A 26,613-nucleotide genomic window follows, 5' to 3' on the forward strand; every position below is an offset into this window, starting at 1 on the left:
GGCGGATGGACTCAAAGAGAAATTTTAAATTAAATAAAACAAACCAACCCAGCCCTCCCCAGGTTTTATAAAGGTGCCTGTCCTGAGGATTTTCCTTTCCCAGGGACCAGACTTCGGGCTGCTCTCCCTCACTGCCACATCCTGCCCGCGGCGGCCTCAAGGCCCCACAGCCCTCAGCCGCCGTTCCCTCAAGGGGCAGGCAAACCCAGGCGCCTGCCTTTGCCAGAGAACGTTCTAGCTGCGCAGTACCCGGTCCCACAAGGGAGAGCCGGTGGCGGGGGCGAGGGCCCGAGCCGGACCGAGCTGAGCCGCGCTCTGGCCGCCCCTCAGCCGCGCACAAGCCCCTCAGCGCACCGAGCTGCAGCGAGCCGCTCTTCCCAGCAGGGGGCGCTGCGCGCACCCGCGCGCCTGGCGCCGGCTCCGGCCCCGTGTGCGCCTGCGCCGTCGGAAGCGCCGGAGCGGGAGATCCCCGGGCGCGCGGCCAGGCCGATTCCCTTCCCCCCCCCGCCCCGGGCGCGTCGCGCCGCCGTGAGCATGCGCGGCGAGGCCGGTTCCTCCCCCCGCCCGTGGCGCCGCTGCGAGCATGCGCGGCAGGGTAGGTACCCCCCCCCCTTCCCCACGCGCGTGGCGCCGCTGCGAGCATGCGCAGCAGGGCCGGGCAGGCGCGGCCGCGCGCGCCGCAGCGTAACGGCCGCCGAGCGGCGGCGGCGGGGTGAGAGTGAGGAGGCGGAGGGCATCGCGCTTGCGCGCCTCGAGGCCGCCGCCTCCGCAGCCCAGGCCAGACCGGATCCTCCTCCTCCCCCGCTTTCCCGGCCCCCTCGCCCCTGGCCGCCCGCGGTCGGGGCGCTGAGGCAGAAGAGGAAGCGGCGGTCAGAGGTTTGTTCGGGGATGGGAGGGAGATGGGGGCGGCCGCTCTCCCGTCCCGCCGTGTCGTGAGGCGGCGGCCGCCTTCGCCTGGTGCGGCCGTTGCTCGCCTCGCCGCGGGGGGCCGCAGCGGGGGGCAGGTAGGCCGCCCCTCGCCGGGAGGGCTCCTGGGCCCCGGCGGCGTGGCCGGCCGGACGCTCTGCGGCAGCCTGTGCTCCCCCCCTGCCTGGGTGCGGCTCCCGCCCGCCCCTTCCGTGACCCGCGGCCACTCCCGCCCGCCCGGCGGCTGCATCTCCTGGGCCCGCTGGACAGCGGCGGCGGCGCCCCGAGCAAGAAGGCGGCTGGGGCCGGCTGCTGCCGCGGCGGAGCTCGGGAGAGCCGCGGGGAGGAGAGGAAGAGGGCAGCGCGCCGGGTGCTGAGCCGAGCGGGCGGCAACTCGCCGAGCAGGAAGGTGCCTCTGTCCTTAGGGCTGAAGGGAGCTCGGGGAAGCAGGAGAGGGATTGAAGCAACAGAGAGACGGGACGGCACACCCGGCTGTCGAAGAGGAAAACAAGATGTGTTTCCTGCTGTAGTAGCGCGTCGCTGCGCCCGGCAAGCGGGAGGGGACGATCGCCTCGGGCCGGTAATGGGGCGGGCTGTAGTGTATCCAGCGTTTAGCGCTCCTCTTCAGCCGAGCGGAGTGGGACGTTTGCAGCTTGCGTGGTTTTTTTAGAGGTGCTCGAAAGGACAGACAGGATGGAGTCTTGTAGAACAGCGCTGCGGTGTCATTGCCGTTTCATGTAATTGCCTACCTTGCCGATCTGTCTAGTGGTGGGCGTGTATATAGTAGTACCTACGGAGACCCAGGATGGGCTTCAATGTTTACGTGCAGATTTGAAGAGTCGAATAATTCATAGCTTTTCTAGACTAAATATATGTGTAGTATAGCTTTAAAGTTAGCCATCTGCATGCCTGAGTTTTTCCAGTATTTAATACTTTTTCTGTTATGAACAGGACAAGTACCTACAGCTTTTGAAACAACTGTAATAACGAAATAGAAATGGATGTGTATTTTAGTTAGCATCTGTGTTTTTAGAGGTTTTCTTGCAGAGCCATAGCTTGGCTTTCTACATTACTTTGTAATCATAGTGGCCCTGAAAGGCTGCATGGTGCTGGGACCTCACCCAGGGCTGTACCTATGTGAATTTTGCTAAGATGATGTGTCTAGATCATTAAAATACATGATTAACTTAGTTCAGTTTCTTGTGAATGTATCAGGAGAACTAGGTAATTCTTAATATTAAATATACTCAGATGTGTAAGTCTTGCAGTCTCATCCTCTGGGTATAGGTGTCAACACTTCCAAATATTTTTGTGTGTGGAGTACAAGGGTTGTGCTATACTTGGTGCTGCACAGCAAACATCTTGCAGGAACAGAGCAAAGTAGAAGCAGTGATGCTTCTGCTTAATTAGTATTTTTTTTACTACACTTTGGACAGGTATTTGTTGTTGGTTTTCTTTGAGGCAGACTTTTTTTTTTTGGTCCTGTGGTTACGAAACAGACCGCAATTGGTGCAAATCCTAAAATCCTCTTCCTTAATTTAGTGGCTGCTGCTTTTTTGAGATGAAATTTTATATGTATGAGAGATCCATTATAAGACTCATAACCTGTCAGGCACTAACTTACGGTTAGTTAAGCTACATTAATTATTAATCTAATTTCTTAAGGCAGAAATGCTTGAATTTATAGTTGAACATCATCATATCGTGAATATTTAAGGGAGTAACGTGTATTTTTGAACCAGAACATGAGCTGTTAAATCAAACAGCCTAGCTTCCTTAGCATGCTAGAGTTCAGTCTTTTCTGAACATACTTGATACATGGCTGGATCGTGCTGGAGACATCCATGGCCCATATTTTTTTTTTCAAAGTTTAATTTTCCAAAACAAGTCAAGTCTTTCAACAAAATAGAAACACCCTTGGGGATGGAAACTACCTGTGCTCAGCGTTAGAAGGCCAAGTTGCCAAGTTGTTGGTTTATCTTGTGCTAATTTTATTTCTAGGCAGGTATTTCCTTTAGTGTATAACTTCCTTCAGGAGCAGAAAAACAGGAAAGAAACTGGTAATGAGGAGTACGTTGTAACCAAGTACATTGTTAGTGTGGAGTCTGACACTTCCAGCCTCTGGCTTCTATGTAGGTTCAGAAAGCTGAACTCCCTCAAAGTTGTAAGTGACCTCTCATGCGCAATATGTATAGAAAACAATAGCAGTTTACACATGAACAGTAATTTTTGAGATGGTAACATCTTTGTTTTTTCATGAAATTTCACGTTGCTTCATTAGACTCTCTGTGGTGTCCTTGTGTTTGTGGACTGCAGTGCTATCAAAGACACCTTTGATAGCTTTAGAAAAGAGGAAAACTTCCAAGTCCTGAACTGCTTCATCAATTACCTACTACTTTTTCACTGCCAAGGATGCAAATTTGATACATTACTCAAGACTCTAGAGCTTCTACCTCCTTTTTTCTTCTTTTCTTATCTTTAAGATCTGTTGGCTGGGTGCATTTATTTCCATAATTGCTTGTCATCGTTTTTAGCACTAGTATTCCCCCTCACTGTTAGTTGGTATGATCCTTTTGCACCACGTTGATTTGTAACTCAGCATGTCTTTAATAGTATGGCAGTACTGAAGTGCTCAGCTTGGTACTTGGATTGCCATCTTCACACACATGAGTGCCTGTGTAGTTTGACTTACAGTGGCTCAGTTCTTAATTCTGATGTTTTATTATGTTAAAAATAGCGAATGACTCACTTCTTTAGGCGAGTTTTTACTTGTCATTTGAATGAAACTGCCCTTGGTTGCGAATAGGTGTTTGAGTAGAAGTGCACCAAAGTAGTATTTGAAGCTTTTTAATATTAGTTACAACTAGATTAGATAAGCTGAATGTCCAGGGAAGTAAGTTTGGGTGGTTGTTTTTTCTTTTCTTGGTTTTTTTTTTTTTTTTACCAGCCAAACACAGAGGTTTACTCAAGTAGGATTTCTGCTTTGTGGTGTTAGAATTCAAGAGCTATTTAGATGGCTGAAGATGCAGATAGGAATGTGTGAGACCTTCATTGACCTTAAAGTGTTTCCCAGAATGTTATTGGAAGTTAGGCATGTAATCTAGCGGACTTAACAGGATTTTCAGAACTTATTTCTTTTCCTAGTATAAAAAGGTCCTTAAAAAAACCCAAAATTGCATGTTTATGTATCTTGTTTTACCTTTCTTCTAATTTGAAAAAAATAACATTTTGTTTTGAATGTAGTGCAGTTGAAGAATGTTACATCTGTGTCTCTTAAACTGTTCCCTACTACTGAAACTGGAAATAGTCAATATTCCATGCTACACGTTGAAGTTTACTGTTAACATTTGGGTGTAGGGAGTGCAGTGTATATCTCTGTTCATCAATCTTTGCCTGACCTCAGAGGATACACTGATTCAAGGAAGGCAATTAACAGCCTGTCCCGTAACTCATTAACATTTGATGACTAATTTTTTGAATGGTCTTGTTCTGATTGGAAGTGCGTGAACAAATGTTACAAGCCACCTCATTAAAATTATTGAAGCTATAAGGAATAATTAATTAAAACAGAAGCGTCTTATCATCCTGTTGCTCTCCAGCTTGGTAGGGAGGTACTTTAGATCACCTGGTAGTTTAATTTGCACTCCAGTGCTGCGGTGGCCTTCCAGCAGCTGCTGACGACCCAGCCCTGTTTTAGCCAGCGGACTTCTAAGAAGTTACCCAGAACAAAACAGTTGTTTCGGTGACATTGCTGAAGGGGAAAATCTTATTCATAGAACTTATATTCAAGGATTATTTTTTATTCTGTCAGAAATTCAGTTCAGGATATTAAGCTAACTTCAGCCATAGATTTTCCTTCTTCTCCTGTGTAAATCAGAAATTGTCCCCCACTATGAAGTTAGGAAAGCTATCGAGGACTGCAGCGTGCCTGGAGACATCTTTTCAAGTTCATAGTTTTTCAGTTAGCTGAGCATTAAGAGCTAAGCCAACTAAGCACAGAGGTGTGAGGTTGGGACCGAGGAGAACTGAGCATCTTGCATTTCTGCTTTGGCGAGTATTTGGCTTTGGACAGGCTGATTCTTATGTGCCTCAGTTTTCCAGCCTCTAAAGTGAGGAGAGTATTGCCTTTAAAAGTGTCTTGAACTCCTCAGAGACATATGAGAAGTAGGTAGTCTTGGATGACTTTCCAGGCACAAAACAATGTTCCTACACTGCTTATCCTAATGTTTTGCACAGATTCACCTCCCTTGGGTAAATGACAGTATAAGTGGCAATAATTTTAGACCAGAAATTCAGAAACCCTGGATTAATAGCTGAGGAGCTATTAATGTGGTTCCAATACAACGGAATGGGATACGACTCCTGACCTTGTGAGAAAGACAAGATTTTGTTCTTTAGCAAATGTGTGGATGTGGAAAACGGGTGACGTGCGTAGCGGGTCCCTACTGTGTGCACACTCTGGAGCACGTCATGGAACGGAGATGGTTTCAGATGAGCTGCACACCAAGGACTCCCGCTTTGGAAACATACAGTTCAAAGGTGGTTCACATCGTATAAATGTTCTGCAACAAGACTCCTGTCATCTCCTCCATCTTTTCTGCTACAGAGGGTCATACTCAAATGTTCCAGCTATTTATAGCAGTTAATTTCACAGTTTCAGCTCGTCTCCTGTTGAACAGGTCTGCTTTTTCAGTTACCGACTGTCAGCTGCATGCTGCCAAAAATGTCTTTAATCTTACTAGCAGGTGAATATCAATTTCTCCATGGCATCCATGACTGGTTCTGCTACCTAATGACTAAACCAGTGCATATTTGTTTTCTCATTCTTTTTTTTCCCCATTTCTGAAGACTTATATTCTTTAAAATTACATCAGAATAGGAAGTTGTGATATGGATGACTTCTTGTGCTTAAAGCTTAGTACTACTGATGCTCTGCCCAAACAGAGCTTCATCCACGAGCTTGTATTGTTCTTTAAACTGTACTCCCAAGGCAGGAAAAACAATGCTGTCAAGAGACCCCAGATATCAGCAGAGCCACAAGCTGTTCATTTCTGCTGGCCTAACACTCTTAGAAAGTCTGTATGTCTCTATAGCCGTTCAGTGTGAAATCTGTCAATGGATTAGGTTACCTGTTAAGCTGTTATCAGGTAACCAGGGTAGTGGTCAGTGTCGCAGAGAGGATGCATGCTAGTTTGGTGAAAAGAGGCTGTGACTTGAAGCAGAAGGTCATTGCTTTTGAATGGCAGTATCTTTGTATGTCCTTGACACACTTGTGGTTTAGTGACTTCAGTGGTCAACTGCGCCTGAACCTTGAAGGTCTGAAGTCAAGACAGACTAATCTAATTGTTGTTATAGCAGACAGTAGTCTCTCCTTCCTCCTCCAAATATTTAACACCTTTCATGTTTTTCTTAATTAACTGGCTTTACCTAAGCAAGTAGTGAACACAGGGTTTGACAATTTTGTCTGTTTTCTAGTTAAACAATCAGTGAAAACAGAGTTTGAGGTGCCTGTTTGTGTATTTTTCTTGACTTAAAAAGATCAGTGACACTAAATTAGTGGTAATTAACGTTGCATTAATTATGCATATCTGTTTCCAGTGAGTGAATGTTAAAGGACAGCTGTCTTTGAATTGTTTTACAGGCAGGGCTCTGTTGACACAGCAGATCTTTGATATGGCTGGCAGGTATTTCTACAGCCTTCATCTTAGACAAAGTTGTGTGGTTTTTCTATGGAACTTAAAAGATGTAATTTCAAGTAAAGTATTTCTGCATTCACCATTCATCATGAACTGTATTGATTGTTATGTCATAGACATCAGCCAAACACATCACTGGTTATTTCTTGACTTTGGAATGAGAAAGAACAGTAGAGATCTGGAAGTATTTGATAAGTGTGGTACACTGGTGTCCTCAATGATGATGATTTTACTGTCACAACTATCCCATTCTTAATTACATTTCTGGGTTCACATGGGAGATAAGGTAATACCTGACCCCATTTTTAAGAGGAGGAGAAATGTCCAAACAAGAAAAAGCAGACTTTGGTAGCTTGTGGTCCTTGTTTTTTGACCACTGCAAGAGTTTTGACCCCTGCTATTCCACCATCCCTTTGCTTTTGTTGTCTCCCGATTTTTTGCTTTCTCCTGTCTGCAGCACTCATGCCTACCTGTCTGTGTGGAAATGACTCAGAAAGCAAAAAAAGAAACCACCAGGAAGGCAAAATGTTAAGAGGGTGAAGGCCTCCACTGAGAAGATGAATCAAACAAGCACTGGGAATATAGGCTGTTATGTTTGTTTAATCTTTGGCTCTGGTTCTGCTTGTTCTCTAGTAGGATGCCAAATGTGAAATTAAATGGGTTGATGATGACGTGGAGAGTTGAGCTGGAAAATGATGGAATGTTGAAGAAACTACATGTATCTTTTTAGTGGCCTAGCATCAGTAATGTATAAGCAGACAAAAGTATAGAAACAAAAAAAATAGCCGTTCAATATAAAAATGAGAAAATGTGGCTATCTCATCAATGCTTAGAGGAAGTGCACAAGTGTACCCAGTGGGGACACTGAGTAACAATTGGCAGAGGAATAAAGTCTTGCTGAACCTCATTTTATCTTTCCAGACTGAGAAGCTGTGCTGCTGAAATAAATTACCTTAATTCCTGTGTCTTGGTCTTGATGAGATTTAATATACTGACCCTTCAGCTTTTCATTTATCTTCAATACTTTTGCTTTTGAATTTCTTTCTCTACAAGAGTTTTAGTGGAAGTAATAGTAAGTACTAATTTAGAAAGAAGTTTGTTAGACAACTACTTTTAAGGGGGAACTATGAAAAGTTTTTGAAAAGGTGCTAACATGTAAATTAATTGTATTTTCCTGCTTTCAGTCACTCAAGTGCAGCCGGTGATCAGGAGATGTTACCACGAAATCTACCTCAGACTTCGCTTGTGCTCATCCATTCGCTACATGGTAGCTCTCAACAGGAGTTCTACAGACCTTCTTGAAAGTCTCTGAACAGACTGTGACATCAAGTAAAGCATGATGACCTCATAGTAGGTCAAAGTCCGAAATATCGATTCATCAGTCCGGGAGAACACTGCCTATTTTGATCAGTGTCACTTCTGAAGGTTTCAGACCTCCTGCTCTTTCTTCTCTGGTTACTTCAGAAACATTCAACTGACCTTTCTCTGGCAAAAAGATTCTGACTTTCTCTCTGGTCCTGGAAATATTAATGGAATACAGTCATGTCTACCCAGGACGAGAGGCAGATAAATACAGAGTATGCTGTATCCTTGCTGGAGCAGTTAAAATTCTTTTATGAACAGCAGTTGCTAACTGACATAGTGTTGATTGTTGAGGGCACTGAATTTCCTTGCCATAAGATGGTTCTTGCAACATGCAGCTCGTATTTCAGGTAAGTATTCAAACTAGGATCTGTTAATTCTGGAAAAATCTCTGATATCTCTTTTTGAGTGCAATATTACCTCCTTGATTAACAGTTAATGTCCTGGCAGAGTTCAAAAGATCAGCAAAGTAAGTTAAAAAAAAATCTAAATATCATTACTTGCCAGCATCGTAAGAGTAAAATAAACTTTCTAGCATCTCTTGCCTCCCTCTGGGCAGATCCTGTGTAGTTCTAATAGGAACTGGGTTAAAAAAAAAAACACAGAAAATCCCACTTGTGATGGGTTGTTTTCTTTAGGGAGTTAATTGTGTCTGAATTATTAGTAAATTTTTATTCTTCATACATATTCCTTGAATATTCAGTCTTTTTCTTTCCCAAGGTTGGGTAACAAGTATTTTTGAGACTTGGCTATGGGAGTTCCATTGTTGTGTTTATTAGCTGTAGTGTCTTAGCAGAAGCCTCTGCTAAAAGCAGGGATTGCTGTGCAAATTCATGGCTTCCTTTTTTGAATCATGTGGTTTTCTCTGCTTAACAAAGAAACCAGAAACTCTTCTCTTGCCTGAGTCTTGCTGCAGTGCAACAGTTTTTTTGGATGTGTGTGGGGTTTTCTTTGGGTTGTCTTTTCCCCCTAGTGAGAGACTTGCAATTCTGAATTCAGTAGCTCGTGCTTCCCAGGTGTCCTGTTTTTTTTGGCTTTTGAAAACTTTTTATTAATGAGGTAAATCAAATGTTATTACTATGTGCAGATACCTTCAGAGTAAGTCTTAGATTAGGGACCCTGAATTTTCTGCTGTGATTAATCATCTTTTGTTGAAAACACAGTGTAATTAACCTCCCTGTATGGAAGGAGTTTTGAATCTTGAAACCAATCTTGGTGACATCCACACGTTTCACCTCCCGGATGCACTGTGGAGGGATTATAACTCTTTTTTTCCCTATTTAATCAAGGGAAGATTTGCAAATTCCTTTTTTTTGTTGTTTTTTGCTGTGGTGGGCTCACTCTATGGAACACTTTCTGAAGCATTTTCTGTGTTCTGTTTGCTTTCATGGTTTTTGGTGTTTAATTTTTTTTGTCAATGATGATGAGCCTGGTAAAATTTTTAGCAACAAGTATTCTGTGATAACTAGGTAATGATTATTGCTGTTGGCCTTGTACAGATGACATAGTTTTAACATGTGAAACAACAGTCACTCAAACTGTGGCCAGATTTCATGTGGGTGGCTAATCATAAGGTTGGAAAGCTGTCACGAGTCCATGTAGCGTGCTGCATTAGAGTAGGTACTCACATCTCTTATTCATATGTTTATTGTTTATGGAATGAAGTTTTAGCACTGGTTAAAAGAAGCATCAAGCTTATGGTTTTGTCATGTCTGTTTTCCTTCTCTACTTCAGTTGACAAAAAGATGCTCAGCTTCCTAAATTTAGCTTTATTATGAAAAATTGATAGCTCTTGAAGGAGGCTGCAGGGAGAGGAAGAACAGAGAAGCATGATCCACCCATGGTGTGTGACTGCACCCAGCTTACCTTCCCTCTCACGCAGGTTGCCCTGAGTCAAGATGCTTAGGAGGCAGGGAGATGAGGCTGGGGCAGGAGGGAGTGGGGCACTGCCTTTAGATCGAGTACTTCTCTGAGTGGATTTGCGTAGAGAACAGATCTCCATATTCCCTTCGCAGGTGCAGCTGGAGGCAGGACTGTAGGGTGCACTCATTGTCCTTTCCAGCTTCTGTCATATCTGGTTTCCTAAAAAGCCCCAAATAAAGAGCCTTGAGCTGAATTTCCATGCAACTATTAATACAAATCAATGTCCCTCACTTTAATAAAATTGTCAGGTATCTGCTTTGTGGTACTAGAATTGGATTATTTCTGAACTGTGGTGAGATTAAAAAAACAGAATGGGCAATAGGTAGGTAAACCATTATGGAAACAATAACCTTTTCTTAAAGGTGCCTTTCTACTTTTTTCAGGAAGCTATAATGGAGATACTTGCACTTTTTTTTTCTTTAAAGTCAGATAAGTCTTTTCTGTCACCAATTTTTGTCTGCAAACTTGAATCTTACTGCATGTTACAATGACTGGTATATAAGATGTACTTCAAGGAGTGCTAGTCCTTGCTCCATTTCTGAGCTTTCTCCTCCCAGAAGAGTGTGCTTTTTGGTGTGCCTTAGCTCAGTCCATGACATAAATCTGTTTTGACAGTCTTTTCTGGAGGATGTTTCTTCCCATTTATCATCACCTGACAGGAGAAAGTTTTAAATTTCATCATTAAAACTTAAAAATCTAAATTAGACTTCTCTGTTGGTGAACACAGAAGAGTTTGCATACATACAAAGTATTTCTACAGAAGTCACTGATGGTACTGTTTTGTACAAATGCTTTATCCTAAATACTAAATTGCTGTAAACAGGCAACCAAAAAGACTGTTCAGCTTTTGGAGAGTAACCACTGAAGACCTACAAGTGACTGTTGAAGATTATTGTACTTACTGTGGTTGTCTTGCTATGTTTATTTCTCCTCAGAGCCATGTTCATGAGTGGGCTGAGTGAAAGCAAACAGACACACGTGCATCTGAGGAATGTGGATGCAGCCACTTTACAAATTATCATAACTTACGCATACACGGGTAACTTGGCAATAAGTGACAGCACAGTGGAACAGCTGTACGAAACCGCCTGCTTCTTACAGGTAGGAGTGTTTTGTCGGAGTACGAAGTAACTGCTGCCAATCTCTGAACCATTTCTTTCTTTATCTTGTTAAACAGTCTTTTCTGTTTGGTTATTTCAAAATGCTGTTGTTCTGTTTGCTCCATACAGGCACCAGTTACTTGCCAGCTAAGTTTCATGCACACATCCCTCCTTGCTTTTTGGTCCCTATTGAGGGTGGAAGTAAAAGAGTGTGTTTGTAACATCTGAAAAACTAGTTTCTCCAGTGGACATAATCGTGTCGTGTATGATCAGTATGAAGTAGTCGAGTCACTGCTGTACTTTGTGTATAGATAATACTTCAGGCTTTAAGGGTGTTGAACAACACTAAACAGAGGTGCTTGGTGCTTGGCAGTAATACTCAGCGTGGCTTTTCTTTGCGTTACAGGTAGATGATGTGTTGCAGCGGTGCAGAGAATACCTAATCAAAAAAATCAACGCGGAAAACTGCGTGCGCCTCCTGAGTTTTGCTGATCTCTTCAGCTGTGAAGAGCTAAAACAGAGTGCTAAAAGAATGGTAGAGCACAAGTTCACAGCTGTGTACCACCAGGAAGCTTTCATGCAACTGTCCCATGACCTACTGATCGATATCTTAAGCAGCGACAACTTAAACGTGGAAAAGGAGGAGACTGTTCGGGAAGCTGCGATGCTGTGGCTGGAGTACAACACGGAGTCGCGCTCGCAGTACCTGTCCTCTGTCCTCAGCCAGATCCGCATCGACGCGCTGTCGGAGGTGACGCAGAGAGCCTGGTTCCAAGGCTTACCGCCCAACGATAAGTCAGTGGTGGTGCAGGGACTCTACAAATCCATGCCCAAGTTCTTCAAGCCCCGACTCGGTATGACGAAGGAGGAGATGATGATATTCATCGAGGCTGCTGCTGAAAACCCTGGTAGTCTTTATTCTTCTGTCTGTTACAGCCCCCAGGCAGAAAAAGTTTACAAACTCTGTAGCCCTCCAGCTGACTTGCATAAGGTTGGGACGCTCGTGACTCCCGATAATGACATCTATATAGCAGGGGGGCAGGTTCCTCTGAAAAACACAAAAACCAATCACAGTAAAAGCAGCAAACTCCAGGTGGCCTTCAGAACTGTGAATTGCTTTTACTGGTTTGATGCACAGCAAAACACTTGGTTTCCAAAGACACCGATGCTCTTTGTTCGTATAAAGCCATCCCTGGTCTGCTGTGAAGGATACATCTATGCAATTGGAGGAGACAGCGTCGGTGGAGAGCTCAACAGGAGAACTGTGGAGAGATACGATACCGAGAAAGACGAGTGGACCATGGTGAGCCCGCTGCCTTGCGCGTGGCAGTGGAGCACAGCGGTAGCCGTTCACAACTGCATTTATGTAATGGCACACAACTTGATGTACTGTTATTTTCCCAGGTCAGATGCTTGGGTAGAAATGGCTATGCGACAAACAAGTAGGTGTTTTGCTTCAGCTGCTGCTTTTGGTGACAAAATATTCTATATTGGAGGACTGCACATTGCCAGCAATTCTGGCATAAGGCTCCCAAGCAGTACTGTTGACGGGTCTTCCGTAACGGTGGAAATCTACGACGTGAATAAAAACGAATGGAGGATGGCAGCCAATATCCCTGCCAAGCGTTACTCCGACCCCTGCGTCAGAGCCGTCGTCATCTCCAACTCCTTGTGTGTCTTTATCCGAGAAACCCACATGAACGAGCGAGCCAAGTATGCCACCTACCAGTACGACCTGGAGCTCGACCGCTGGTTCCTCAGGCAGCACATATCGGAGCGTGTGCTGTGGGACTTGGGGAAGGACTTCCGGTGCACCGTAGGAAAGCTCTATCCGTCTTGCCTTGAAGAGTCCCCGTGGAAACCTCCAACGTATCTCTTCTCCCCAGATGGAGCTGATGAATTTGAGCTGGATGGGGAGATGGTTACTTTACCACCTGTATAGCTCCCCGCTTAGGACTGCACAACCAATCCTGTGCTCGGTAATCCCGAAACAGATGGTTGTGAAAGAACAGGTCTGGAAACAGATGTCAAACCTGTCTTTCATGAGTTGTATTTTTATGCCCTACCTAACACTTGCCGTCATTCAGTATGAATCAGTGAAATGAGCAGATACGCTTCCATAATCTGAAATACTATTATCTGGTAATTGAGAACCATATGTATATCATGAGCTTTAAGCATCTGACTTGTCTAAAGAATTAATTCCTAGTTCTACAAAGTCTCAGTTCAGGAAAATTAGCTTCAGAAAAAAGTAGTTACTGTTTCTAGGCTGATGTCACAACTCTTTGAAAGTATCTTCCAGTTATATTTGAACTCCTTCTGGATATCCTAGGTAAGTGCTAGTTATATAATTGTCGGTGCGGCCTAATTAAAGAACTGTGCTGCACTTCCTTAATACTGATATCCACATTGGTATAGCAATGCCATTGAAAGAAAAAGAAACAAATCCCATGGATCTACCTGTGGTAGGAAGGGTAGATCTTCCATTGTATGGTAACATGTGCAGGGCAAAATGACTGCAGGTTCAGTCAAGCTGTATGATGAGGTGCATGTATTCTATTTTCACTAACTTATACCTGTCTATCTAGAATACAGGTCTTCCAAGCAGCTGGTAGTTTACCAGGTGTGGACTTAAGTTGCTGGGCTTGCAATAGGAGTTGCCAGCCCTCACAGTGCGGGTCGATGTGGAGCTTTAATCAGTAAATGTCTCCACAGTCTGTATTACAGTAACATTGGCTCATGTATATTACTTCCTGCTGCTGATGTATTTTTTTTCCATTGTAAAACAAAGTTTTAGTGTGGATTAACCAGGTCTTTATTTTCTGTTAATTTAATAACAAGCGTTACTGTAGTGTGATTGTGTATAGATACCCCTTAGCTACCAGGTTTTTTTACTTCTGGGGGGAAGCGAACTGTTCAGGAATATCCTGTGCTCTGTGTGCAGGGGAGCAGATGACTAGTGCTGCTCTGGCATTAATCCCAGGAACCACTAGCAGTAGCGGGGCGCCGCCAATCTAACACGAACACAGGTGCTTCATGACAAACCTTACTAGCATGTTCAGCTGCATCATGTTCTGGCACTGTATTTTGAATGACATTAATTTATTAAAAAAGACTGAATCCAGCCGCGTCTGAGTCTGCTTTCTGCGTGAAGTAGATAATACTTAGAGCACACTCCCACCACGCCCACGCTGTGAGCAAGGAGTTTGTTGGAGGCTGCTTGAAATAGTTAAGCTATGAAAAGCCTGCAGACAAATATGTTACTTGACAGTGCTTACTAGAAATGACTCTCCCAATATGATCTTTGTAAAATCAGCACTTCTCCAGTCAGAGGACGAAAGCAGGCATGAAGGAGGTAAGGAGGAATCTCTTCCAGAAGCTCAGAAGATGAGATACTGACTTTCAGTCTTTAAAATCAAGAGCAAATGTCTTTAGTCTGTCATTGAGACTGCCACGGGCTGTTCCTTATTTCTGTGTCTTACTCCAGTACATATGCTTGCAGCTCTCAACAAAGAAGACACCTATATGTTTTTGTGGCTAGGTCTCAAGGGGACTGAGAAGGCCTTGTCTTGTACAATTATTAAAGGTTTTTTTCTGGAAAAGGGCCTTTGGGTAAGAAACCTGCCTTCTATAAAACTCTTCCTAATGTTCTGGGATTTTGTACCATGTAGAGATTGATGGGATCCAAAATAACAGTGGCTCCAAGAGAAAGAGGCAAGCTACTCCTGTTTTTAGGAAGGTCACATGACATGTTTGCATTGACCCATTACATCAGCTTTTTTTTTTAGCACCTAAATTGCTAACAGTTGCAAGCCTGCTTGTTCAAGGGAGCACACATTAAAAGAAAACCAGTGCTACTACTTGATATTGCACACTGGAGAATCACATACCTCAGGCTAAAAACCATGAGTGGTAGTGTAGTACGCAGCCTGCAGGGACCACTCACTTCTGTGGGTCATTCTCGCTTCAGCCTACAGCAGCAGCCTGCATTAGGACAAGCCTGTGTTCTTTGAGGGCAGATGATATATAGCTGGTGAAGGAGCACAGGGTTTTGTTCTGTTACTGAGAACTTTCAAGTTTAAAATCTTATGTACAGTTTCTTACCAAAAGGTGAATTTGAATAGGAAATGGATAACTCAATGGCAGTGGCTGTATGTCACAGTTGCCTCTCTGAACCTGGAAGAACTGTCCTAGATTTTATCCATTTAGGAACATTTTCTAACATACAGATGATCTACACAGCTTCCTGCTAGTCTGCATTTCTTACAGATTATGTTTATATTGTTTCTAGATAGTGCCTGCATTTTTTTCCCTATAAGTAGATGTAGTACCTTATTTAAAATTTATTTACTATGGGTATTACAGTACTTGAAGAGTAGTTATCATAACAGTTCTCTACTGACTGTTAAAGACATGTTTAAGTAAGTGAACTAGCAGCAGCTTAGTTGCTGCAGTCAGGATTCAACAACAGATGCAAACACAGCTGGCAAATGCTATCCTCAAGCCTAAATTCTTTCCTTGTATAATTTGAGGAGGAAACTGCAGGCAAAGTGTTGTCATGTGCCTGGAAGTGGTCACTAGTGGCAGAATTACAGAAAGACTTCTATAAGAACAACAGATATCAGCTGAAGGAAAAAAAATGCAGTTCTCATTTTGTAGACAGAGCAAATATGCTTAAAGCCTTTGCAGAGTTCTAAACTAACATCTCACCCTGCAGCTTCAGCCTCATGCTGCCCATTCAGCCTGTACTTGGCCTTGAAGTACATTTGTATACAAGTTTCAGAGAATCAACTTCATATCTCTTCAAGCTTTGCTGTATTTGCAAAAAGTTTGCCTCTTTTCTGGTAGAACTACTTTTAAGTTAATCCTACAGCGTTTCAGTTCCCCCCTACCTGAAGTAATAATAAGCAGCAATTTGGCCTTTGCTGATTTTTAATGCATCAACTCATTTTTAGAGTTGTTTAAATACACACCTAACTGCAAGTCTAAATTCTGTTATAAGGGAGCAGACAGATCTTAGGACAGTGAATTGCGTCAAGCTTTACAGGGAACAAGATGAGATAGATGGTTAACTTAGGGGCAAAATAATTTGCTAAAACTAAATTTGGGGGTTTTTTTTTTGTTGCCTTTAAGATTTTACAGCTTTTCACAACTTTTCTCCTTTCACTTCTCAGTGCTTCTGTTAAGATGTGGTACAGCTAAGGACCACCTCTTGACAAACCTGCTGACCACTGAACTTACTAGCAGGCTACTGTTCTTCCTCCCCTTTCCCATTTACAGATGCCTCAATTGTTTTCTCTTCTTGGATTTGGATTCCCCACGTGAAAAAAGCTTTTAGACAGACATTGAAGCAGGCTCACCTTTAAAAATCAGTTGCTTTCCACGTCACGCTCAATGTTAGCCAAGATTCTGTTCAGTTCCACTCTAGAACTATTTAAAATGTCTCCCTCCTACGACATTTATCATGAGTACAATTCAGCAAGGCAGAGTTCTTACTCATAGAGCTTGCAACGTGGAGGAGTACTAGCAGCTCAAAATGCAGAGTTCACTCACGATGCTGGGAGGCAGTCTGGATGCAGTCTGTACATCTTCACACACCTCTCAAGTTCCTGTGTGGATGAGGTTGGTAAATGGCCAGAAATAGCAGGTGAGAACAAGGCCTGGTTGTGTACGGAGTTGCTGAAACTCTGACATGGAGGAAAGGACTAACAGAGAAGATGGGACAGTAATAAACAGTAATACAAGTATCTCTGTGGGTGCTCCTCTCCTGCTCTAAAACACGGATCTTCCGTGGCTTGGTCTAACTTGTGAAACTAGATACCTTTTTTTCAGCAGTTAAGCACTGTACATACACTTACTGAAGTGCTAGAGTAGGACTGGTCCCCTGAAGCACGATGTGAGTTCATCCCTTAAACTGTACTGAATACATACACGCCCTCTACTGCATCACTAGGACCAAAGACCCAGCAAACAGGACAATAACATGACTACCTTTTTTAGTACCTTTTATGTCAACCTTCAAGCCTGTTCAGATTACATGCAAAACATCAAGCTGAGTCTCGGTGCTGAGATTTTATTTAGAAAGTGCAAGCTCATTTAACCCTAAGCACATGTTTTTGCTGAAGTGAAAAATAAAGGAATTAGTTCCACAGTTCTGGAGTGGCCACACTCATCAGCCAGCTCTTTGGCATAGCATTGCACATGTCAAAACACATGCACACACAATTGATTAAGAGCAGCACAGATAATATTAGGCAATAGGCCAAACTCAGGGTTACTTTTTGCCACTTTCTGGCATGCCTGAACTTTTAAGCTCTCTACTGTGTTTCTGGGTGCATTTCAAAGTCTTGAATTCGTAGATGAGAGACTCTGAGTTTTCTGCTTCTGTATTTTCCACATTTCATATATATGCAAGCAATGTTATTCCCCATGTTGTTTTTAAGACAACAAAATACATCTGCCTCTAGAGAACTGCTCTTCCTTCAGTCTAAACATCCTTATGTGATTTCCTTTATGCTCACCTGATGTAGAAAGCTGTGCTACTTTCTTGGAGATCTAGATTAAGACCAGAAAAGAAGATTTTGTACATGTTCTCCGCTACTATGGAGGCAAACAATTATGTTTTCATCAATATTAGTAAATTCAGGCAGGAAAGTAACAAGGTATTTTCTATCAGTTGTTTTTAGAATAGTATTAGAAGAGGAGCAATGCAGAATTAGGCAATTTTGAACTTCTACAAGAGGACTCCAGAAAGCCAGACTTACAAGTTCTATCACAAGTGAGACTAAGCCACCTGTGAACAGATGTTACACACATATGGTGTCAGCTTAGGAGGAATAAAGTAACCTGAGCAAGGTGGACCTGCTTCTGCAGGGGAGTTGGACTAGATGATCTCTAAAGGTCTCTTTCAACCCCTACCATTCTATGATTTACCTAACTATTTAACTAACAGAAGTGACCCATCTCCATATTTTTTAATGAATCCAAGTGCTACTTCTAATGTATGATAAAGAATGGGGTCAATGCCAGAAACATCCCAGAACTAAAGCTCTGTGCCTGCTTTTCTCAGTCAATCTCTCCTCTACTATAGCATTAAAGACTCAAAACACCACAAAGTACATTGTCATACATCTTTAATCATGGTAAAATAACATAGTGTTCCTGCCTTCTATGAATACTCTCCATGTTGCCCTTTTTAATGAAAACTAAATACCTCCAAGAAAATAAAAATCACACTGCATCAACAACATGATGTAAATTTGTGTTTGTTTGCACAGCTACTTGCTTACACTTCAGAGAAAATGTCAAGTTTTAAAGAATTGCAACTGTTTTCTAGACATGAGCTTCATCTAACTCACACCTGAATGTTACTCAAAGCAGTTAGTTTCCTCCTACTGGAAACACAGCAATTTACCAAAAATCACTCTCAGCTAGGTACAGTGGAAGTAGAAGTTTTAAAGCTTTAAAATAGCTCACCAGGGCAGAGAACTGGATGTGCAGGAATCAATTTACTCAACATCCTGATTCTGATGAGATGTCACAATTCACATGAACTACCTAGCTAAATCTACATTAAAAGTTTACAGTTGTACCTAAAGTTCTTCCTGACATAAGAGGTCTGTGACCTACTGAAGGCTTCAGTCATAAGCAGTACCCAGTAGGGAGTAACAAGTCACATTAGAGGATCCGCTTGTCCTGCATTTCCAAAGAGCAACATCCACCATCAGTTTGAATGCGAGACAAATTCCAAAAGCACTGCCAGTGTATTATGAGCAGCTACTGATATCAAAACCAGATGATTGCAAGTGTCTTCTGGTGGAAATACTTTCTTAACATAATACAGCTTTTTGAGCAGACAGAACTTGACACTGGCTGGATGTATTTATTTTTCAAGCCACAGAAGAAAATTCAAATACATTACTTCAATTTTTTCAATTATCAAGCAACAGTTTCAATGCTGAAAATCTGCATTCATGCCTTCACTTGCACAATTAAACACTGCCACATCAGTTTCTCTGCTTAGTAATAATTTCTATGGAAATCAGAAGCTTTAGGCAAAATACTAAATTTAATTACAAAGTGCTTAGAACAGATGTACAAGGTCAAACAAGTGCATTGATCTGAAAGTGATCATTACATTGTGATACTAGAGGAAACTGGTGTCAGATGTGCACAGGAATTAAGGTTATGACATGAGAAATGACTGATGAAAAATGCCGAACAGTTTAGCTGAATGAAATGGTAGGTCAGCAGAGTTTTGGGGACTTCCATCTCGTATGTATGCTCAGTTGGCAGATCCTCAAATGCTGGCACATAGAAAAAGCAGAAGCTGATGCCTTTGATACCAGGAAGCTGAGAGGTGCATTACCGTATTATCTGTCAGTCAGTTCATGCTGCACATTGACAGCCAGAAATACCTTTGCAACATACAGCATGACAGAGCTGCAACAGGAGCTTCACAGTTGACTCATTAGAGACATTATCACCAATTTGTTTAGGACTCCCTGTTTCTTGCAGTGCAGAAATGGATGTCAGGGGCTTTGGAATGAAAGTCAACTGCTTAAATATTCCTGAATAATAATGCTTGCACTGGAAATTTTAAACAGAGGGGAGGAAAACAACTAGCATTTGCATTGGGTTTAACTAAAGAGGTTACAACCATTAAATGAAGAGGAGGCCTGCATGAGAGGGAAATAGTCTTAATCAGGTTGTATGTCCGGTTCCACAACAGAAACAGCAGGGACAATGGGAAAAAGGCTGCAGAGAAAGGTCTGTCTGGTTTTCTTGCCCATAAGAGAAATACAGGAGAGTGTGAAGTATTGTAACAGAGTCCCTGTACAATGAAGCACGAAGCTGTTTATAAGCTTAGCACTGCAAAGGGCACCTCATGCTGCTTTTCCTCAGATCAATCTGCTAACAAGCCCCAACAATTAAAAAAAATTCAGCTTTCTAATATCTCTGGGCCAGTGAAAGAGTCTGTGTGAGTAAGGCGAATGCAAAGAACCTAGAAATCAGCTATACAAATTTGGGCATAGCAGAAGTCTACAAAAGAAACTCATGTGAGGAGGTGACAGATATCGAGACGAGATCCTTGAAGGTCCTGTCCTTGGATGTCTGTAACTTGTACAAGTAAATATCAACCACTTGCCTGTCTCCTAGAACTCACTATCACGAGCTCTTCAACCTAAATTTACCCAGTGTGTCTTAAATTGCTGATATTACATTTTATAGGTGCTTAAATCCTTTTGTGCACTTTTATTGTCTTCACTACAACATGAAGTGTGACCACTTAAATCCCAGACAGCAGATAATATCTCAGCCATTTCACAAAAGCAAGTGACTATTTTAGTTTATTTTCTTATCTGCATGCTGAATCAGAAAGCTCTAGACTCAAGAATAAATGCAGCCCTAGATTTATTTCACCAGAGCTCTTCCTGCATATCAAGTATTACTTAAGTCTTTGAAAAGATAAAAACATCTATTACCGAGTTGTGGAATAAAATAGAAAAGAGCATGTTTTAGGAGATAGTCACAGAGACCAGGAGCAATAGTTGCAGTTCTATAGATATATTTTACTTGTATATCAGAAGCAGTAGATTAGTAGAGCTTCTCAAATGAAACTACTCAAACTAGCTGTATTCTCTCAGGTTTTCCACGTTTATTCTATCTAGTTTGTCCTGGAAAAAAAAAAAAATGAAGGCTTTAAATCAGATTCTGTGTTTCTGAATGGCTGCTTGAAGCAATAAAACTGAAAACTAAGAATTTGGACAGTAACTACATGATGCCAATGTGGCTTTTCTATTAGCTTTTCAAATGGATCTAAAGAAATTACAACTTAATTGCTTTAAAAAAAATTACACTCAAGCCTCCTTGTTTATTTCTTGTACAGCTGCTGCATTTTGTTTGAGGAATAGAACAAGTAACCATGACTTGAAGTCTTGGCCCCAGAAAAGAACAATGCAAAATGCTGACAGATACTGATGAGGCAATAAACTAAGAGCCTTTTACTACAGAAAACCAGAACGTTTGACAATGCAGTGTAGAAAATGTTAACAGCTACCTCATGTCAGAAGGCACAGAAAGGCAAACACATTGCAAGAAACAGGAAATGATCTCCAAGTCAGGAAAGGAAGTGGAGTATACTTGCATACAGAAGACACCACATGCAGGTTACATATGCAATACAGCCTTATGCAACAGATTTTCATAAAAGCTATTGTATTTCTTCACACAAGGATACAAACTGAGCTGTTTCAGGTATTCTCTCAATTCTAATGTTAATTTCCTTATGAAAAAAAGGAGTTATCCAAACAGAACATTCCCTGAGTCGACACAGAAAACAGATACAGCTCATTTTTGTCTGGAAGAGTCTTCATAACTTTACTGGCAAAAAAAGACAAATAAAGCCATGCAGGGTTTGCTTCTGTGCTAGCTTTGGGTGGTTTTAGTACTTTGAATTCATATGTATGTAACTACATTGGATGGTATAATTACATCTTAACAGAGTAAGGCCTCACAAACCTGTCTATGATCCAATCCCAATTTGGGAGAACCGTTTTGTAATACTTTTCCTGAGAAGATCTCTCCAAGTGCAATTCATTCATGTCCCAGGGTAGAAACACAGCCGAAAACATACACAAGGTTATGAAGGCCTACTGCATAACAGCAAGAAAACATCGATTTTGCAACTATCACACAGATTTGGGGACACAAAGAAAAAGCTAGAGACAGATTAACGCAAACAACTGATCATGGCTACAGAGGAGAAAGGAAAAAAACCCTTAAGTCAGCCACAGACTTACTCTGCACCCTGCAGATTTTAGTTTGCCAGTGATGGCAATAAAGTTCCACCTGGCTTGGAACCCTTTTAAGGGTTTCCACCGTATACTTTTGCAGAGATGCTCTCAACTCTAACCTGAAAGAGGAAGCAGTATTTATACTCTGCTCATTTCTATCAAGAATTCACAATCATTTGGTTATCTGGATTGAAAAATATAACTAGGTTACATAAATATTTCCAACATCCAAGAAAATGTACAAATCTAAAGTCAAACATATTTGGCTTGCCAACAAGCCCTGTTTGCTAATGTCTTTATAAAGGCTCAGTTTTAAAGAAAAGTAGTCATTTAAAATACAATGAATATACTGCAAGTGCCATCCCACTGTATGGAGACATTCACCATTCTTCTGTACTTTACTGAAACTGAATGGTAACAATTCCATGTCTGCTTGCAAGCAACATATACCTTGTTTTGGTCCTGGGTAGTTCATCTCCACTCCTATGTTTTGGAGCGGTCTTTTTTTACAGCTCAGAGAAAGCATTGCACCTGAAATGTTCAGCAGCATTGTGCAAAACAACCATTTAGTCCCCGAGGCTTTGGGTTGACTGTGTAAAAGTGGAAAACCACGATGACATCGCTGATTTTGCACTTGTGAAGGCTCCTCCAACCGACTGACCTGCATTGCAAAACAGAAGAAAGAAGGTCATTACTGTAGTATTATCATTACTGAGCTACTACAAAGAAATATATAGTAAAAAAATTGAAATCACACAAGTAGTTGTCCAATTTGGGATTTAAAATTCAAGTCCAGAGTCTGTGTCAGAAAATATTCAAAGAACTTGAAGACTAGCTCAGCCGAAATGACTTATGTTGTTCCTTTGCCCTGGAAGGCTCATTAGGCCAAAAGGCTCTCCTTGCCAGAGTGTACAAAAGCAAAAACAGTAGGAAGACTCCAATGGAATAAAATAGGAAGCTAATCTCAGTTTTGGCAAAGCCAATGCAGAACAACTATCAGATTCTTCAATGGGTGAACTCCCATTATCTCGCACTGCCAGATGACAACGTGATGTTGCTCCTGTTCAAGTGCAACAACTGCTTTTCAGGAAAACTACAGACTATCCCAGAACCTGCAGAAATTGACACTAGGTCTTCCTCTGATTTCAACTAGCTCCAGATAGTTTCAGCTAAAAGTGACATAAAAATGAGAAGAGCTCAGTGAAGAAGGAGGTGTTGTGGTCTAAGCATCTCCAGACTACATGAAAGCTTTTACCTGAACACCTCTTCCCATGTTCATCCCCAGCCCAAACTGGAAAAGGAATTTACAATCATTTCTTTATCTATCTGCTTCTCCTTCCACTATTACACAGTATACAGGGCCTCAATCAGCAGCTTTACACAAAATGTTGCTCTGTTTTTTACCTATGTTATAAAGTAGACTTGGATAAAAATAAACCAAACTGAGATATGGGATGCTTCTTCAAAAAAGATATAGCTCAGATGAAAGTTGGTTTTAAACAGTTTCCTACCTACAGCTTTTCCTGTTTGCACAACATTTCGACTAGTAGAGACCATCACATTTCCAATCTTCTTTCCACGTTCACTGTTTTGCACAGAGCTAAACAAGAGAGATACTGAAGACTGTTAGTTGACTTCTTATCACTTCCAGATGTAAATATGTAGTTAAAAGATATATCCACACAGAGATTTGCATAGCATACATATGTATCTTTATACATATACATAGGTCTCTCATTATAGATCTAGATCATCAAGCCCATAATTCCCCCATGCATCTTATCCACACAGATCAGTTAAGTCAGCCTGTCAGACGAAAAGATACCGTCAGCAAGAGATACTGACAGGAATGAAAACACTCAATGGTTCATTCTTACACAACATACTCTATACCTCCCCTAAGTGTTTACCAAAACGCATTCACGCTCTAAGTTACACGGTCAGTTTTGCAGTACTTCTGAGAAATTTTAGCCCTAATATATAACCTTTAAACAAAACAGTAAATGTTACTGATGACTCAGTAGTCTTTTTTCTGTATAGAGTTCATTTTGTACCCTGCTCTAAGATTGAAGTTTTGATCAATTACTGTTCACACTGTTGCTTTTCTTAAAATGATAAAAGATGATGGACGTTACCATCACTTGGAAAGAAAAGCACAAAAGCAATCACTTCTACTGTACAGAGTGTGATCATTTGAAAACAACCTCATTTAAATTTACATTGTAACATTCAGGTCCACATTTCAGGCTTTGCAAACCCATTTCTGTAAAACCTAGGAACACAGCATGCCACATTCTTTTCCCACTTTAAAAAACATCAGCGTTGATGCAAAAACCAGCAAGAATACCAAGAACAAGTTCAGGCTCAGTTTGCAGAAGTGTTTAATTTTGATGAGTATCTGACAGCGTAAGTCATATCTGCAGAAGAAAAGCACTATTGCAAAAATACTTATTATTAGAGACACACTAAGAACTACTGGTCTTTGTACACTGATCTCAGGCTACTTGGAAATTAGTATCGACCTTTTCAAACACAAAAATAAGGCATGTAAAAGATTAGAGACACCTCCACAGCTTTCAAATTAAGTCTTCCTTCAAAGACCATCTATTACAAGTAAGAGCTGCTATCAGCATGCACCTTATTGAAGGCAATTACCTTGAGATAAATCTTGATTCATTTGCATTCTCAATCCCCATCATGGAAATTTAATCTGTCGTGGGTCAGCAAAAGCAACAAAACGATTCAGCAGGCTGAAGCCTGAACCTTTTCATTCCTCAAGCTGTTCTATGTTAACCTGTGCTTTAGTTCTACTCACAGTGTACTGAAAACAACTGCCTATAGTCAAAGCAGGTGTGGAATCAGCAGCATGTATGGATTGCTGATTTACTGGCATCTTAAAGAACCGATCTCTAATGTTTCATGGTCAACACAGTAAGTGAGAAAAGCACCTATTTTGCTTAGTGCATAAACAAGAAGAGACAGTGAACTGCAACCCCAAGACAGAATTCTGGTTTCAGTCAGAGTCAAAAAGCTATGGGAATAACAAGCACCACTGAGTTTTGGACTTGAATACTACAGGTAAGAGCTGAGTTAAGAGTTTTAGAACAAAAGTGTATTAAAAATGACCAGGTTTTTAAAAAGGCTGTTTTCTCCTAAAAATGAGGCCTAAAGTCAACATATAGAAAAACATTGCTGAAATTTATAACAGCTTTAGTTTATAACTTAAAAAGAAAGCTACAAAAGCCTTATAATTACCATGCAAAAAAATCTATTCTATGAAGTCCAGCACAAAGTAGCGTTTTAATCTACTTCAGGCAAATGTTCCATCTTTAGACATGGTGAAGTTTTACAACAGAACATTGTGTAGCTTCATGTACATGACAAGTTTAAATCACTATTTTGTTTAGACCATCAAAGCAACAGTTACACAGTTACTAGTATTTGACCACACTTTAAAAAACCCAAATGAAAGTACTACATACTTACTGTGACAATCTTAACTTAACATCTGACACAGAGTACTGTCCTTGGAATGGATGACTACAAGGAAAAACCCCGAGAGAACATTAAGTATTTATTTTTTCATGATGAATCCATATCACACAATTACTAGTTGTACTCCTCTGTAGCTTACAATAACAAAATTTAAACAATAAAGCTTTACTCTGTCACTTGACAGAAGGCCAAGTCCCAGCAATTACTCAACCTTCGATTTCTTATGAACTACCTGTAAGGTGTCTTCTATTTGCATACCATATATTAACAATCATTTCACACTGAGGCAGAGGCACCTCTTTCTAGTAATATACACAACATGAAAAAAAAAAAAGATACCTTAAGCAGACTAAAACCACATTGTGGATCCTAAAGGAAAACCTTTGTCAGACTAAAGCAGCTGACAAAGCAAAAAGCAAACAGAACTCCCTGCAGTACAGTAGTAAACTGCAAACATGCTAAACAATACATACTCACAGAAAATAGTGTTACCAAGCCTGGCATCATCTAGTCTTTGAGTGAAAATACACATAAACCAATCTAAAGTACGGAAGATGCAACATGGAAGAGCCAGCTCTCCCTATCCTTGTCAATGGCACCCTGGACACAGCTATTCCTTGGAAGCAGTTGATAAAAAGCAGAACCATCTGAGGACAATTCTTGAGGAATGACAAACTTTCTACAGCTAGAGACAGTCAGCAATCAACTTCAAGAAGTTTCACTTCTCCTGACTCTGGTTGTACTTTTCTTCATAAATCTACAGCCCAAGATTAGAGGAAGGTATTGAACAACAGCAATATTGGGTTTCTGTACTTACAGAATAAGTCTTTAAAGTTTCCCCCTCAGAGCTTTATAGCAGGAACAAGGAGGAGATTGTAATTGTACAGAATGGTGGTGCCTGACTATGTATGCTAGGAGTTCTCCATGTTCATTGCTTACAAAAAAAAGAAGAAAAATAAATGGAAGAAAATCAAGAAGTTGCCTTACCTAGAATTCACCTCTGCAAGAGCTGGATGCTTGTTGCTATTCCATACTCTGTAGTTGTGGGTATTTTTCCAGGCTGCTACAAATGCTGTTCCAAAGTCTGACAAAGTCTTTTCATTGTCTGATAAATTAAAATAGAGATAATTTGTAGCAATGGAGATGAGTTGCTTTTCTTCTTACAAAGAACAAGAAATTTTTCCAGGCTCTTATCAAATTAAAGGCAATTAAAATTCTAATACTAAGAACTGGGCACTTCAAATATGTTTTATTACTTTAATTTTAAGCTATTGCAAATACACAATGCCAGGACAAAAGGGAAAAAAAGCTTAAAAATGACTTCTTATTTTTAAT

The 26,613-nt window shown here is 41.4% G+C and overlaps 2 protein-coding genes across 8 annotated transcripts in view; one reads left to right on the forward strand and one right to left on the reverse strand.

Annotated features, from left to right (window-relative positions):
• The first annotated feature begins 661 nt into the window (after positions 1–661).
• Positions 662–14,111, forward strand: KBTBD2 (kelch repeat and BTB domain containing 2). 3 transcript variants are annotated; one of them, XM_061996247.1, is made up of 4 exons: positions 662–876; positions 7,787–8,314; positions 10,823–10,988; positions 11,394–14,111. In XM_061996247.1, exons 2-4 carry the CDS (start codon positions 8,145–8,147, stop codon positions 12,927–12,929), a joined length of 1,872 nt encoding a protein of 623 aa, XP_061852231.1. In that variant the 5' UTR covers positions 662–876; positions 7,787–8,144; the 3' UTR covers positions 12,930–14,111. The 3 variants fall into 3 exon arrangements, with proteins under 3 accessions (XP_061852231.1, XP_061852232.1, XP_061852233.1); XM_061996248.1 differs by lacking the exon at positions 662–876 and adding an exon at positions 1,114–1,486; XM_061996249.1 differs by lacking the exon at positions 662–876 and adding an exon at positions 1,114–1,315.
• A 774-nt stretch (positions 14,112–14,885) lies between these two features.
• The window catches only part of AVL9 (AVL9 cell migration associated), a 40,267-nt gene continuing 28,539 nt past the window's right edge, over positions 14,886–26,613 (reverse strand). For 4 of the 5 annotated variants that reach the window (XM_061996465.1, XM_061996466.1, XM_061996467.1 and 1 more), the window contains 4 exons: positions 26,266–26,383; positions 25,270–25,323; positions 23,295–23,383; positions 18,104–22,444 (listed from right to left, as the gene is read on the reverse strand). In XM_061996465.1, the coding sequence (XP_061852449.1) occupies positions 22,350–22,444; positions 23,295–23,383; positions 25,270–25,323; positions 26,266–26,383 (356 nt within the window). In that variant the 3' untranslated portion in view covers positions 18,104–22,349. Of the gene's footprint in view, positions 15,018–16,347; positions 16,597–18,103; positions 22,445–23,294; positions 23,384–25,269; positions 25,324–26,265; positions 26,384–26,613 lie in introns of those variants that run through there. The other variant, XR_009818756.1, reaches the window with a different exon arrangement.

Source organism: Colius striatus, chromosome 5 (genome assembly GCF_028858725.1).
Source record: "Colius striatus isolate bColStr4 chromosome 5, bColStr4.1.hap1, whole genome shotgun sequence".
In the NCBI taxonomy this organism is placed as follows: Eukaryota; Metazoa; Chordata; class Aves; order Coliiformes; family Coliidae; genus Colius; species Colius striatus.

Excerpts from the sequence above, each read along its gene's own strand:
- KBTBD2 (XM_061996247.1), top strand. The coding sequence starts at position 8,145 with ATGTCTACCCAGGACGAGAGGCAGATAAATACAGAGTATGCTGTATCC. Across the intron at positions 8,315-10,822 it reads ACATGCAGCTCGTATTTCAG|AGCCATGTTCATGAGTGGGC; the intron begins GTAAGTATTCAA and ends ATTTCTCCTCAG. Across the intron at positions 10,989-11,393 it reads AAACCGCCTGCTTCTTACAG|GTAGATGATGTGTTGCAGCG; the intron begins GTAGGAGTGTTT and ends TTTGCGTTACAG.